Source organism: Rhagoletis pomonella, unplaced genomic scaffold, assembly GCF_013731165.1.
Source record: "Rhagoletis pomonella isolate Grant_MI unplaced genomic scaffold, Rhpom_1.0 Rhpom_scaffold_00027, whole genome shotgun sequence".
In the NCBI taxonomy this organism is placed as follows: Eukaryota; Metazoa; Arthropoda; class Insecta; order Diptera; family Tephritidae; genus Rhagoletis; species Rhagoletis pomonella.
In genome coordinates, this window is record NW_023458581.1 from 76,868 (window position 1) to 94,446 (window position 17,579).

General features: G+C 35.3%; 1 protein-coding gene across 1 annotated transcript in view; it reads left to right on the top strand.

Moving 5' to 3' along the window:
- The first annotated feature begins 349 nt into the window (after positions 1 to 349).
- LOC118749651 overlaps positions 350 to 17,579 on the top strand; it is a 72,436-nt gene continuing 55,206 nt past the window's right edge. Inside the window, 2 exon segments of the mRNA XM_036484452.1 lie at positions 350 to 640; positions 701 to 3,897. Of these exon segments, the coding sequence (XP_036340345.1) occupies positions 706 to 3,897 (3,192 nt within the window). The 5' untranslated portion in view covers positions 350 to 640; positions 701 to 705.

Sequence of the window (17,579 nt, forward strand, 5' to 3'; positions counted from 1 at the left end):
ATAATTCCAGCGGAAAAACAGCACCGATTTTTTTATATGGGGAGTGATGCAGTCTAATATACATATATATGTATGTATATAATCTAGGTAAGTGCGAATGATTGTACATTTGTTTGTACTAGAGGTTTACGCCGACAGGCTTTGCGGCGGCGGCGTGGTCAACTTCTAAAATATTCGGCGGCGGCGGCGACGCCGGCGCGTTTGGAAACGCCGGCGCTATTGCTCATAAGGTAGATTGAAAACAAGGTTGGTCTACTTTTTTTCCAAAAGTTTAACCCATCAACTCGAACCAGAATGGGCCTTTTTGACCCACTGTTGGAAAAAATGGCTTATAGATGTTGAAAATACTTATGTATTTAAATATGTATTTGTATTTGTATATGTGCATATAAAATGCACTCATAAGCTTATTATACTTTATTTACCAGCTTCGCATAATTGTAATACTTATAAGCATATTCTTGATACATTAAACGGTCAGTCCACTCATAAACCTCAAACCGTCGTGTTCTTTATTCTCTCTCTACATGGTAGCAGAGCAAGGTTACTGCTGTAGTGTCGGGTGTCGGAATTAAATAAATAAAATAAAAATCAAAAGTGCAAAATCTGCTGTAATAATAAAAATAAAATAACGCTTCAAGTAAGACTTTGAATTAATATACATATACATATATATAAAATTTATAAGTGAAATTATAAGTTAAAATGGAAAAGGGTTTTGAAGTAGAGAAACTCAAAGGCCAGGAAAATTTCCACAACTGGTGTTTCGCAATAAAAAATATATTAGCATTCAAAGGTCTGCATAAGTGTATAACCGATCCTGTCACAGAAACAAACGCTGAGAAATTAACTAATTGCAAAGCCCTGTTAGCTCTAAGCGTAGCGCCATCGCTGTACGTTCACATATCCAGATGTGAAACAGCGCTAGAAATATGGCAGAAACTAAAAAATCTGTATGAGGACAAAGGCTTAACAAGAAAAATTGGGTTATTAAGAGGCCTGATCTCTTGCAGATTAGAAGACTGCGAGAACATGCAATCATACATTGATAGAATTAAAGATAATTCTAATAAATTAAATGAAATTGGTTTTGAGATAAATGAGGATTGGCTGACGGCGATAGTATTGGCTGGTTTAACTGATGCATATAAACCATTTATAATGGGAATTGAAGCATCAGACTCACAAATAAAATCAGAAACAATAATCGCTAAACTGTTGGACTCTGATACCAACACAACCACAAAAAGTGATGCATTTCTTAGTAAAAAAAGGTACGAAAATAAGCAAAAATACTTACAAAAGAAAAAATGCACAACTTGTGGAAAGAAACATGCAGGGGAATGTCACTACAAGAAAAATAATGCACAAAATGGCACAGCAAAAAATGCATTCACAGCGTTATTAACGAAAAGAAATAACGACGACTGGTATCTAGACAGTGGTGCATCGTCTCATATGACACCAAACGATAATTTGCTCACTAGCAAAAAAAATTCACTCGTTGACAAAATAATGTCAGCAAATGGAACAGCTATGACAGTAAGTTGCGTTGGCAAAACATCACTGAATATCAACGGGCAAGAAATTGTAGTTAACGAAATTCTACACGTGCCCGATTTATCAGTAAACCTTCTGTCAGCTGCAAAAATAGTGAGTCAGGGGAATGTAATAAAATTCGATGCAACAGGCTGTACAATACTTAACAAAAACAAAGAAGTAATTGTACAGTGCAAAGCGGAAAATGGTGTTTACAAACTGAAGGGAATCCAAGCAAAATGCTTGTTATCAAAACAAACAAATAACAACGCAATGCTATGGCACAGGCGACTTGGACACATAAATTTTCAAAGTTTAAAGAAAATGCGTGACGGCGCTGTTTCTGGTATTGATTTCAATGACGACGATCATGAAATAAAAAATTGTCAGATATGTCCCAAAGGCAAACAAACAAGAATTCCGTTTAAACAAAGTAACTCAAAAACAACAAAGCTACTCGAACTAATACATTCTGATCTATGTGGACCTATGGAAACGCAATCTATAGGACACGCCAAATATGTATTAACATTCATAGATGATTTCTCCCGAAAATTATTCGTTTACTTTCTCAAGTCAAAATCAGAAGTTTTCAATAACTTTAAAAATTTCAAAACATACATTGAACGCCAAACTGGATCTAAAATCAAAACAATACGGACGGACAATGGTGGTGAATATTGTTCAACTGAATTCGACAAATACTGTAAAGAGAATGGTATCAAGCATCAATTAAGTAATGCATATACTCCTCAGCAGAATGGAATTGCCGAAAGAATGAACCGAAGCTTAATTGAAAAAGCTAAATGTCTCCTGTTTGATGCAAATCTTCAAAAATGTTATTGGGCAGAAGCAACAAATATGGCAGCCTACTTAATCAACAAAAGTATTTGTTCGTCGCATGGAAAAATTCCTGATGAAATATTCTATAAAAAAAAAATAGACATATCTAACCTGAAATTGTTTGGTTGTGAAGCAATGGTTCACATAAACAAAGAAAAACGTAAAAAATGGGATCCTAAATCCAAGAAAATGTTTTTCGTGGGCTATGATGACGACATCAAAGGTTTTCGCTGTATTGATCCAATAACAAAGAAACTGGTTATAAGTCGAGATGTAATATTCTACGAAAAACCTCAACCAAAGTCGACCTTAAAAATCTATAACGACGAAGTGAGGGAAATAAAGAGAAGCGATGAAGACACATTTGAAGAAGTTAGCATAAAACCTGATGAATCGAACGAAGACGTACAAAGTGTTGCGGAAGATGACACCATGATAGAATCACCGAATCAAACCCAAAATGATCCAGATTATGTTCCTGAACAAAGTATTGATGAATCTGAAGAAGAAAGAAGAGTCACACGATCTAAAGCTAAGGTATCTGTACCATCTTTTCAATTTAATGCTTTTGCATTTCTTTCACAGCCATTAACAGTATCAGAAGCTATAAACGGTGAAAAAGCGAAAGAATGGGAAGATGCAATGAATGAAGAAATGGAATCACATAGATCAAATAACACCTGGTCGTTGATGAAACTACCAGATGGAAGAAAGCCTATAAAAGCAAAATGGGTCTTTAAAGTAAAACAAGATGAGGTCGGTAAAGCTGTAAAATATAAAGCACGACTTGTTGCAAAAGGCTGTGCACAAAAATACGGCATCGATTATGATGAAACATTCTCGCCGGTGGTTAGATACACATCAATAAGGTTTTTAGTGGCTTTAGCAGTAAAAAACGGCTATAAAATCCATCAAATGGATGTAGTGACTGCGTTTCTTCAAGGTGATCTTAAAGAAACAATATACATGGAACAACCAGAAGGTTACAATGATGGCACTAACAAGGTATGTAAGCTAAACAAAGCTGTTTACGGACTGAAACAAGCCGGAAGACAGTGGAACTTAAAGCTCGATTCAGCATTAAAAGAATTCGGGTTACAAAGGTGTAAAACTGATCCATGCATTTACTATGATAAAGAATTGAATCTGATAATTGCAATATACGTCGATGATTTCCTTATACTCTACAAAGGTAGTAATAACCTTAACAAAAAATTCAAAATGAAAGATTTGGGATCTGCTCAAAGTTGTCTTGGAATACGTATCACGCAGAGCAAAAATTGCGACGAAATTACACTAGATCAATCGTCATATATAAATGAAATTCTTGAACGTTTTGGTATGCAGGATTGTAAGCCAGTGGGCACACCATGTGAAGTAAGTCAAAAATTGACTGAAAAATGCATCACTGAGAAAAATGATCTGACGGGGAAAATACCATACCAAGAAGCTGTGGGCAGCCTTTTATATTTAACACAAGGAACTAGACCGGATATAGCATTTGCAGTAAATAATGTAAGCCGGTTTAACTTAAAACACTCAAATGAGCATTGGCAAGCTGTGAAAAGAATATTTCGATATTTAAAAGGCACAATTGATTTCAAACTAAGCTATCGAAAAACTGATGATGTCAACTTGGCAGCATTTAGTGACGCTGATTGGGCAGCAGAAATCGACGGCAGAAGATCGTGTTCCGGCTATGTATTAAAAATGTCCAATGCTGCTATAAGTTGGTGCAGCAAACGGCAACCAATAGTTGCTTTATCAAGCACAGAAGCAGAATACATCGCATTGTCTTCAACAGTACGAGAAATAATATGGATGAAAATGTTAGCCAAAGAAGTTGATAAAAACTTGGTTGAAACTACTAAAGTTTTTTGTGACAACCAAAGTACTATCAAATTAGGCTCGAGCGAAGCATACAGACCAAGGACGAAACACATTGATATCAGATATCACCATATACGTGAAAAAATCGATGAAGGTTCAATCAAATTGGAGTTTCTTGGCACTCAACAAATGGCAGCTGATTCGTTAACAAAAGCAGTCAGCAGAGAAAAAACAAAATTTTGCGCTGAACAAATGGGCTTAAGCTCATAATAAAATAAGACAATAATTAACATTTATAATAATTATTGTTTTACTCACAGTTATCCAATATTATACAACATGGGAGGCTGGTTTTCATCGGAGCAGCAGAAATCCAACAACAATGGAGAAGTACAGAACAATATCAATATTAGTGAACCTGTTCCAATACACAACCAAGAAATCTTGATTATGTTAGGGATTATTTGCATTCTAAAAATAATAGAATTTCTATACTTTTTATATCGATTACATTATCGTAAAGTTAAAAGACAGTATCAAACTCAAAAAGTATAATACACTGTAAAACAAAATCTTGCTAAAACCCAAAAAAAAACTGTAGTATAAAATTAACTTCAAATTACATTAAAAAAAAACATCAAAAATATTGTAAAAAAAATTTTTATTTTAAATATGAATAATAATTTTGTAAACAATAAGTGAGGGTGTTGAAAATACTTATGTATTTAAATATGTATTTGTATTTGTATATGTGCATATAAAATGCACTCATAAGCTTATTATACTTTATTTACCAGCTTCGCATAATTGTAATACTTATAAGCATATTCTTGATACATTAAACGGTCAGTCCACTCATAAACCTCAAACCGTCGTGTTCTTTATTCTCTCTCTACAATAGATGGTTAACATTTCCACTAAAATATGAAGCGCCAAATTTTTCTAACGAGAACCGAATGTAATGAAAAACAAGTAAGAGCAGCGCTGTCTTCGGCTATGCCGAAGGCTTCATACCTTTCATGAACATCTACAAATTTTACTTTGACAGATTACTGCTTTTGAATACATCTGCATACATCGATAGAGGAGTTACATACCTATATAAAAAATCGCATCTGAACAATCAGAGGTATTGAAGATATACCTTATATTAGCACCAATCTAAGTGATTTTCACTGCTATGTGATCGGTATGTAAACCGGTAACACAATTTATTGGGTTTAGTTTCCTACATAAAGAAGATATATCGCAAAAACTGGTATCTGAACAATCAGTGGTATAGGAGATAAAGCTTATACAGCATAGATTTTGACGATTTTCCCATATCTGAACAATCAGATGTATGGAAGATACATATATGTTATAGTCACCCGATCCTTGTTATTTTCACTGTAAGTATTCTGTTAATAATGAGTGAAAATGGTGCGAAATTTCATGTTCCTAGCTGCATAAATGGAGGAGTTATGATAAAAGACCTCATATCTGAACAATCAGTTGTATGGGGGCTGCAGGTTATAGTTACCCGATCTTTGTTATTTTCTCTGTTGATAATGAGTGGAAATAGCGCAAAATTTCATGGTCCTAGCTATATAAATGGAGGAGTTATAACGAAAAATCTCATATCTGAACAATCACTTGTATGGGAGCTATAGGTTATAGTTACCCCATCTTTTTAATTTTCACTGTAAGTTTTCTGTTGATAATTATTGAAAACAGTGCGGAGTTTCATGTTCCTAGCTATATAAATGGAGGAGTTATAACGAAAAATCGGCCGCTGTGGTGTAGTGGTAAGCAGTGCGCGCTTTCACTCACCAGCACCTGGGTTCAAGCCCTGGTCAAAGCAACATCGCAAAAAATTTAGAAAAAGGTTTTTCTTAACAGCGGTCGTCCCTCGGCAGGCAATGGCAAACCTCCGAGTGTATTTCTGCCATGAAAAACAGCTTCTCATAAAAATACAATCGCCGTTCGGAGTCGGCGTAAAACTGTAGGTCCCTCCGCTTTGTGTGACAATATCAAGGCGCACGCCACAAGTTGGAGGAGAAGCTCGGCCAAACACTAACATATGTGTAAGCGCCAATCTATTATTATTATTATAACGAAAAATTTTATATCTGAACAATCAGTTGTATGGGAGCTATAGGTTATAGTGACCCGATCTTTGTAATTTTCACTGTAAGTATTCTGTTGATAATGGGTGCAAGTAATGCAAAATTTCATGTTCCTAGCCGCATAAATGGAGAAGTTATAACGAAAAATCTCATATCTGAACAATCAGTTGTATGGGAGCTATATGTTATAGTGTTCCGATTCTTTCGGTTCCGACAAATGATTAATACATTATAAAAATACGCCCAACCACCAAATTTTATCCGCATATCTCGAAAACTAAGAGACTAGATTGCATACAAACAGACGAACAGACAGACAGACGGACATGGCTAAATCGACTCAGCTCGACGTTCTGATCATATAAGTATACATTTTAATGGGTCTATCTCTTTTTATTCTGGTACTTACAAACATCGGACCAAAGTTATAATACCATTTCATGCTCATGAAAGGTATAAAAATACATAGAAAAATCAACTTGTCCTTATTATATCTCCACTAATTGAGGAGTTAGATGCAAAGAGGCCGCTTCTATTAAAACTGCTTTCTGAGAGATTGGCGTTAAAGTTTTTGTTGTGTTATAACTTTCTTGTTGTGTAGTAGGTGTATAAAAAGTAGTATTGTTGTAGTATTGAAAAGAATTGTCTACTGCGGAAAAAAATCGTTAGATCACCAGTATTCGACCCTAATTTAAATGTAATAAACGCTTTCGTCGAAAAATATGTTACCTATGTTTTTTCTGGGTTACGCTCTTTTTGGAAAAACAAAGAAGATCATATTCTTGTCTAATGACCCAAATTATGCAAAAAAAACTAATTTAAAAATGTAATTTTCATTTCGTAAAATTGTGTTTTTATACAAATAGTATTTAGTTCCTTCAAACGATGTATTCAATGTACATACATCATGAAAATTTTGTACAAAATTCCTTAGGCGCCGAACGCCGCCGCCGCTGCCGCCGCGCCGGTATTTTCGTAACTCGGCGGCGGCGCGTGAGGAATGACAAAAAACGGCGGCGGCGGCGGCGTGGCTCGGCGGCGTGGCTCGGCGGCGTATACCTCTAGTTTGTACATATGTATGTATGTACTTAAGAAAAGTCCCGGTCATGCAACCACTCCTCGCCACCACAATGTGACATTGTCGATACATTGTTGCTAAAAATGGTTAGGAATTGGCCTTCGCCCACCCTTAGCAATAGCAATGGCTTTAGTCTGCTTCAATATAACATTAAGCAGGCCCATTAAACGAGCAATAACAGTCGACAGACTTCATTGCAAAGCAGGTGGTGGGAGGTGAAATGTAGCAAAGACCAGTCAAAGAATTCAAGAACGAAATGTCCATACGTACATGCATACATACAAATGGATATTTGCATAAAAAAAGGAAATATCGTTACTTGAATACAGAAAGGCCCTAACTACCACGTTTGTTTCTTTAAAGATTTGTTATAAACTTTATATAAACTAAAGTTCTTCAGTTACGAATTTATTCAAAATACTTGTTTTTAATAAACAGTGAAACTAATGGTGACTTCGTTTATTCCAAAAAATGTTGCCCATCCCCAGTGCAAAATGTGTTTGATGTTACACTCAACCCTGTAAAAGGACATGTTTTTGCCTTCTTGTCTTTGTATAGCTCACGCATTTCATAACATTGTCGTTTTAAACAACCAGCTGATATTCAGGGCAACCATCTCCCCTGACAAAGCTTCAAAGGGCAGAGAATGTGCCTTTTTTGCGTTACAAGAGTGTGAGATTTTAAGAAACGAACACAACATTTTCTCACCCTTTGCCTTTAATTTAGAATCGAACACGAAAGGAGAAAGTGGCAATCAAAAGGCGACATTTTTTGGTAGAAACGAAATCACCATAATTTACGAGTTGCTTTTAAATTCTATTAGGCCCTTAGTGAGTAATTTACGAACCTTGAACAACGCTGAATTTCGAAAATGTTTGAACCTTTCTATTATAAATCGCGGGTCATTAGCGTACACAAGGGGTGTGTTTTGGGGTTCAAACCCCCCCTAAAGCTAATAACCTCAAATACATAAACCTTAGAATCTAGCTCTCAAGAAAAATCATAAGAAATATTTATAATTATTCCTGTTGCTTGAAAAAAGCACTTTGCTTTTGCTGTAAATTTTCACGAAGAAATAAATATACGAGCAGCTGGAAACTGATTTAAGAAATTTTTGTAGAAGAAAATTTCTTTTCCATTTCTTGAGCGTCGTTTTATATGAATTTTTCTTAAGAGTTCAGTTAATTTTTTCAGTATTCGAAATAATAAAAAAGTTTGGCAATCGTGAAAAATCACCATTTCTATCGAAAACCAGAGACTAGAAATCGAGGAAAATTAACATAAAAGTGTAAAAATTCCATAGAATCAATTAATTTATTTTTAGTAAAACTCTTTTTTACAATTTTTTATTTCTTTTGAAAATTGAGGGCATCTTGTGTTTATAGAACTTTTTATTAAACAAGTAATTTTTATACAAAGCACTTTGCTTTTGCTGTAAATTTTCATGAAGAAATAAATATACGAGCAGCTGGAAACTGATTTAAGAAATTTTTGTAGAAGAAAATTTCTTTTCCATTTCTTGAGCGTCGTTTTATATGAATTTTTCTGGAGAGTTCAGTTAATTTTTTCGGTATTCGAAATAATAAAAAAGTTAGGCAATCGTGAAAAATCACCATTTCTACCGAAAACCAGAAACCAGATATCGAGGAAAATGAACATAAAAGTGTAAAAATTCCATAGAATCAATTACTTTATTTTTAGTAAAACTCTTTTTTACCATTTTACAACGCTTTTATCAACTTGCAATGTTGTGTTCCAGAAACCTTCAATGTTGTGGATCCAGAAACTTTCAATGTTGTGTTCCGACACCAAAACAAAGCTTTGAAAAGTTCCTATAAAAAAGCATAGTGAATAGGGCGAGGTAGATGACATCTAGATGTCGCCCTATGTACTACGTTTGCTACACCGGAAATAGACGACACGCCATTTCTTTAAATAAAATTAGTTTGACTATTGTCAACTAAATCGAATGCTTTGTAAGTGAAGTGACTTGTGGACCACTTGAGGTATAGGTGGTCCAGTTGGTAACCACTTTGCGACCAGTTGGTAACTAGTTCGTGGGACCAGTTGGTAACCTGTCGGGGACCAGTTGGTAACCAGTCGGGGACCAGTCCGGAAAGCAGTTGGGAACCAGTTTGGGACTAGTCCGGAAAGCAGTTGGGAACCAGTTTGGGACTAGTCCGAAACTACTTACCTTCGGAGCAGTTGGGGCCAGTTGGTCTTTTTAAGCTCCTGTGGCCGTTTTAAGGGTAATTCTTGGGCTCCTGCACTGCCGCTCGGGGTTTCTGCCTTCTACGGTGGAAATTTTGGGCCGGGTTGCCTGTTTTGGCGGATTGTAGTGCTGTGTGCCGCGTATTACGTGTACCGGGTACCACTATCTCGAGCGAATTGCTCTGGGGAACCTGTTGTGAGAGTTGCTGGCTTTTTGGCTAGACTTTGAGGAGGGTTTATACACGCATATCGGCGGAAATAGACGACACGCCATTTCTTTAAATAAAATTAATTGGTGCTCGTTTGTATGTACATACATATGTAAATGCATGTGTGTGCACCTTTCTATTAATATCGTTGAATTATTTTAATATCTATTGCAAAATTTTATTCAGACAGGACTAACAAGTAGAAAATAAATAATATAAAAAAAACTTTTTAATATACAACGCTTTTATAAATGGACTAAAAAGTAGAAAATAATACTTCTCAGTCCCATAGAATTTGTTTTGATAACTTTTGATTTTGAAATTTTAGCAAAAGTCATTATAAACAATCTATGAAATTGAAAATGAAAAGCGTGAGGCGCATGTAATACACTTGAATTGATATGAAAAGTAATATATGAATGTATGTATGTGGGTATATGAATAACGACCGCTTAAAATCGATTTCAAAGTTCTACTTTCGCTGTAGAAATTTTAGGTCTACGTTATGTAGTTTGACTATTGTCAATTAAATCGAATGCTTTGTATTGCATGCGCTCCACGTTATTTGACATACATATATTTTTCGATCTTTTGTGAAAGCGGCACATAAATATTCAGTTGTAACATCACGCATTTGTAGAATATTTTTCCATAACTTTGTACTTTGTGCTTGGGACTTTTAAGCAGATGAAACATGATGAAAATATCCGATTTTTTTTGAAGAACGAGTGGTCGCTGATTATTTTCAGACTCTGATTTAACCAAGAACAATAGCATCCGGAACTAGCTGAATTGAAAGGTTCCAATTCCCTTCCATCTTTGAGAACTTCTTTACTTTTACAAGATTCTCAAGGTAGCCTTCGTATTTGGAGTTTCTCATGTTGAAGATACATCCCTGATGCAAGCAAGAATTATTTTTTTTGCGTAGCAAAGAATATCTTATCTCTTCGCAAAATGTTAAAACTGCATCCACACCACACGCACTGGACGGAAAAAACAGCAAGCTGTGTGTGTTCTGTTATTGGTTTGGGATCCATATATGTAAACAAAGTATACAATTTTAAAGTAAAATGTAAACAACAATAGGGGTATTCTCGAAGTATTGCACGACGCACGTATTGCACGAAATGCAAAAATACTATCCCAAATTTCGAAGAGTACGAGAGCACCCCATTGCAAAGTGGTAGAATGCATGGGTAGCAAGCAGCGAAATTATGTATCAAATACAATAACAAGAGACAGCAGAAAAAAATGAAGTGAGCGAGATGAGAGGAATGAGAGAAATATGTAGCAATTCCAACAACAAAACAACTAGCACAGGGTCGCATATATCTTGCTATGCTATTTTGCAAAATATATACATGGGTTTCGACGTTGCATATTTTGCAGCGATAGGAAATGTCGTTTCCCATGTATTTTGTTGTTGTGTGTTTGCAAGTTATGCAATCCATGCAATCCGTGCTACGTGCAATGGCTTTGCAAGATTTGGAGAATACCCCTAATGTCAATTTAAAGACGAAATTCCTGACAAAAGTAAAATCAGCTCCTATACTATTGCTAGCTGTTCAATATGCTTTACTCCACACAGAATATTTATTATTATTATTATTATGAGCCTTGAGCACTGCGACCTCTAGGGTGGTCTATTGTGCGTGGCCCTTTACCCTATATATGAAGGCTTTTAATATAAGCTAGCACTTCGGTGGGCTTTTTGTTCCATATTTCGAATGGATTAAGAATATTTAACGTGAAATACGTTGAAAAACATTTAAAAAGCTAAATACTAGTGAAATTTGATTTACAAATTTCAACAATAATCATTAAGGTATAACTTCGACTCATACTCACAAATACCCAGTTTTTCTAGCAAAATTCTAACTACAGAAACCATCTACAGATGTGCTCCTCGATTCGAATCAAAAGCGTCAAGATTTAAAAATAATAGGCATGCCATTTTTATGAGCTGCTAAAGCGCCAAAATACCAATACCGGACAAATACGGGACCTTAAAAGAAATACGGAACATTTGGCGTTCCGTCTGAAATAAATAAATTACCAGGACAATTGACGAAAAAAGAGGACTGTCCCGTATAATACAGGAAGGATGGTCACCGTAATCATATGTCTAATAAATAAAAATCTCGTATCACGGTGTTTGTGGTCGAACTCCTCCTAACGACTCTACCGATCTTTATGAAATTTTTTGAGTATATGTGGTAGGTGTGAGAATCGCATGTAAAGTATATTTCATACCGCTAGGTGCAGGCGGCGTGGCACCTCCTATACAAACCGAATTTTTCATACTGCATATCACTGGAAGTATTCATTGTAGAGTACTCGAACATGGTATGGAGATATATGAAAACAATCGCATATTCATGGAGAAAAATTGCGGTTATTGGAAAAGGGGGCGTGGCACCTCCCATGCAAACCGAATTTTTCATACTGCATATCTCTGGAAGTGCTCATGGTGGGGTACTGGAACTTGGAATGGAAATATATGAAATCAATCACATCGCCATGAAGAAAAATTGCAGCTATTGGAAAAAGGGGCGTAGCACCTACCGTACAAACCGAATTTTTCATACTGCATATTATGTTCATACCGCTGAGTGAAGGGGGCTTGGCACCTCCCATAAAAAACCGAATTTTGCATACTGCATATCTCTGGAAGTGTTCATGGTAGAGTACTGGAACTTCGTAAGTACAAGATATATAAAATCAATCGCATAGTCATGAAGAAAAATTGGGGCTATTAGAAAAAGCGTCGTGGCGCCTCCCATACAAACCGGAATTTTCACACTGCATATATCTGGAAGTGTTCATGGTAGAGTACTGGAACTTGGAATGTACAAGATATATAAAATCAATCGAAAGTCATGAGGAAAAATTGCGGCTATTGGAAAGAGGGCCGTGGCACTTCCCATACAAACCAAATTTTTCATACTGCATATCTCCGAAAGTGTTCACAGTAGAGTACTCGAACACGGTATGGAGATATATGAAATCAATCCCATACCCTTAGAGAAAATTGGGGCTATTTAAAAAGGGGGCGTGGAGCACTATTACGTATCTTTGTATGCATATACACTTTTGCTAGGTTATTTAAGACGGCAATGGAAACATGCCTTCTGGCAACCACCAAAAAGTAATATTAGAAGATAAATACGTCACAGTAAATCATGAACTTGAACTGTTGGTGAAAATGTTGAACCAAAATGTTTCAATACAAAAAATTTATTTTGGCGGGACGAATTTCGCCGGGTCTGCTTGTATGTATGTATGTATATAATAAAGAAAATTTTCATAGTATTAATTTATAAAGGCTCAAGGTTTAATTTTAACATACATACGTACATATGTGTGCACATGCATACAGATTCGTATATAATACATATAGTACCGTATCCGGTGACGCTGCACTATTTAGTACCTTCCGGACTACACCCAACACCTGGTAATTGGAAGCTGCCGGCTAAAGAAACCATTAGCCGGAAAATACGTGCTAGACAGGGGGCAAAATAAATGGGAGGAATCCACCAACGGACGCTGGACACATCAACTGAGCCCTAGCGTTGGAAAATTGATATCCCGACCCCCCGGCGAAGTGAGCTTCCACCAAACTGAAGTGCTTAAGGCGTTCTTACAGGATATGTATTTGCATCTGTAAATGTGACTTTTTCAATACATATGTAATTGCGTATGTCTGTCAAATTCACAGTCTTTATTTAACTATTTAAAAATACGATCTTTGAAAACGAAATAAACTAAACTCAGATGATTCTAACGGGGTGTCAGATGAAAATAGAAACATTTCTATTTCGTATGTTCGTGCATCTGCTTTGTACAGAAACAAATCTAATTTGCCTTTACACGATATGTTGGAATTTCCATATGTAAAAAGTGGCATGAACACATGCAAATCCATATTGTGTAAGAACACCTTTACATGTCACGGCTGCTTCAGATCGTACCTGGAGCGCTTTCAACACGCAGAGCTAAACCACTGCGAAACGCGTGGGGATGGCACTATCGCCGAACATTTTTACAAGCTTTTATTTAACTTCACTTGTATGTATGTATTAGAGGTATACGCCGCCGAGCCACGCCGCCGCCGCCGCCGTTTTTTGTCATTTTTCACTCGCCGCCGCCGAGTCGTGGAAACATCGGCGCGGCGGCGGCGGCGTTCGGCGCCTGAGGATTAATGTACAAAATATTCATGATATACAGTGGTCGAAAAAATTATAGCTGCAGCAGAAGTTTTAACAATTTATTTATTTTTTTATTATTTAGTGTAAATCCAAGTTTCAAACTTTGTGCAATATTAAAAAATTTAACAAACTTTCGCAAAAATTTTGAGCTTTTTAATTAGATTTCTTGGAAAGATTTTGAGTATGCAGTTTTGTAGCTCATTGAATTCTAGTAGAATAAAGTGCAAGTTTCAAATAGCTAAAAATTAAAGTAGGTTTTTTTATAATTTTTCGTCTCACAAATAAACACAATTTATTTTTATATGGAAGAAAACCGTAACAAATTCAGTAGAATTAAAAATCAAGGGTAATTTTAAGCCATTTGAACTTGCATTATATTCTAGTTGAATTCAATGGGCTATAAAACTGCATACTCAAAATCCTTCTAAGAAATCTAATTAAAGAGCTCGAATTTTTTGTTGAATATATATATTTTTTTAATATTACACAAAGTTTGAAACTTGGATTTAGACGGATTTTGTTAAGGAATGAACTATATTTTTATAAAAAATTACTGAAATTTAATAACATTAAAAAAATAATAAGTTAAAACTTGTCAATATGTGGTGCGGCTGTAATTTTTTCGACCACTGTACAAACACTGGAATATATCGTAGAATTGCGTTTAAAATTGTCGGAAGGGGTACATCATATTCCGATGGCGGAAGGTTAATATTGTTAAGCATTTAAAGTTATTAACAGAAAACTTTTATGGGGTATAGTTTTTTTGCACGAGCAATCGCATGGTCAAAAACGCACTAGGTCTTTAGCTTTCAGTTTTAATACACTAGTAAAATATATAACACGGTGTCCTTGAACCAGATTCAACTGAATTGGTCGGGAACGATGGAATTTCCGATTATAATATTTTGGGGGGGTGTTCCCGAGTTAGAATGCGTGAAGTTCAAAATCGTGGCTAGTGCCGATTTCAAAAACGGTAACTTTTCCGATTTTCAGCCGATATTTCGCTTTTAAGCATAGTATAAATAAGACTGTATATGAGTAATTTTTAAATATCGAGCTCGAACCGCTAAAATAACGTAAGCGACATTTTCTTAAAAATTTCTTTTTGACGCAGAAATATTCCTAGAGCATCCAATTGCAGTTCTGCATAAAAAAAAAAAATTAAAAAAAATTTCGCTTACGGTATTTTGGCGGTTAGGGCTCGATATGTATATACATGTATAGCCTGTAGGGAATTCCGTAGTCGTCTACTACAATAGCCAACTTTTGGTCCACTTATAACGGCCTACTTTTATCTGGCTTCAAAAAAATTAACTATAAACACTTATTATTTTATAGGTGTTCTTTTATTAGTTAGTTTTTTTCACTTCATAATAAAAACTTGTACTATCGTCCGGGCCGGTACTAACCCTAAATGTTTTTTAAAATATTTAAACGAATTTCCAACGTCATCATCGCATCCTTATTCAGTGCTTTTGAAAAATACCAAGTATTTTCGTGAAAATTGTGTTTTTTTATAGAAAAACTTCTCTTCTAAAGGCAGAATTTGTTTTGCTATACTGTTGTACGGATCAAGTGAACGCGTAAAATAGTTTTTATTGCTTTAGAAAATGCGTTCCTTTCAGCTCAGATGGACTGTATGCAAGAAACTCGTCTTCTATTGATTTCTGATTTTCCCCTGTTGTAAATAATCTCGAATCTCTATGAAGATCGCTTTACAATTTCGAGCTCAAAATGTTTGATTAACCATGGGAAAATCATTACGATAACAACATTGAGACAAAACATGTTGACTTCGGAACCTTTCTATGTTTCACATTAGGCCAGATTGGCGGTTGTTTTGACTTGCACGGAAATAACCTTACCGCACTTGCATGTGTATCTTGGCATGCGCTTTTGCATTTATTGGATATTATAAAAGTTATGTGAATATTAAATAATCAAATTTAACAAAATTTTATAATTTTTATCTTCCAACTAAATTTAAGGAAAAATCCGGGCCCGGGAAACAGCCCCACCCTTTAGTCGGGCCTGCACATATATGTATAAATATGTATACAATCGACTTGTATATATGTAAATATATATACTTATTCATCAAGAACCTTATCGAAAACCTACCTGAAAATCGAAAAAGTTACCGTTTTTGAAATCGGCACTTGCCATGATTTTGAACTTGACATATTCTAATACTGGAACACCCCCCTAAAATAGTCTAATCGGAAATTCCACCGTTCCAGACCGATTCAGTTGAATCTGGTTCAAGGACACTGTTGTACAAGATAGACGCATGTTGTATGGGGTTTGGTAGGACATGGTATCAATAGGAAAGGATGTCAGATGAAAGGATACGCAGAATTGTCATTTAGGCGTGACTCGCCAAATTATGTATATGGCACGAATGCCGCACTTTCAGTATTAGTGGCAGGAGTGCCGCTCTGTTAAAATGATGAGATCTCTATCGTTTCGATACTCAAAAATGATTGTCCTTTATTTCAACTTTCATTTGTTTATATAGCTTAAAAATACAATACAAACTCTAAGTTCAATATACTTAATTGAACTACTTAATTTCTACTATTGCTCATAATGATTTATGGTAGTCATGTGCAATGTGATTCCTCACTATTAACACTCAAAAAACTTTTGGTGACACATTGTACATATTTTGTTTCGTCAGCAGTTATTTGTATATGCAAAATTGCTTGAGCACACTTTCTGTTCATAATAGCCGATCACACTCAACATGACCCAATTCTCATATTATAAGCAAAAAATATAATTAATAAAAATTAACTGCTATGCATATAGCTAACATATATTGTGTCAGGTACATGCACAACAACACCGTGATTATTTATTTAACTAAACTATTCAAAAAGCGCAAATCTTTTACAACGATAAGTTGTTTATCTTGTTACTAAAACTAGTAATTTTTAGCAAAAAATAAAACCGACTTCAACTCCCATATAAAAAAATATATATATATATATATCTCATGATCCACTGATCGGATCTCAACCAGATTAGTATGGGACCACCTCTGAGACACTACCTTTCCGATGCAAAAAGAATTATCGAAATCGGTTGACGTGGTCCAAAGTTATGCGGTAACATACATAAAAAAAAAAAAAAAATATTCCGACGAACTGATAACCTCCTCCTTTTTTGGAAGTCGGTTAAAAAGGAAATAATGTTCGCGAACTGAAAAGAGAAAATGCAAAATGGTGTACTGTGTTGTCACTCTATTTATGGGCCATTCCATACAATATTTACACTTCAATATTTTTTTGGGGGTGAAATATTTTTTTTACATTCTTTGTTGAAAAAAATCCCGAAATTTTGAACTCACAAAGAAGTATCTTTTTTCATTTTTTTGCAGTTAATAAACTGTTTGTCGGAGAAAATCAGTAAGTAAGCAAAACGCGCGTAATTACCTCGGCTTTGTATTAGAATGTGAGATATTTTTTTATTTATCATACACCGTTTTGATTTTTTTTTTCAATCTAGGTAGCTGTCACACTCTATGGAGTACACTGTAAAAATT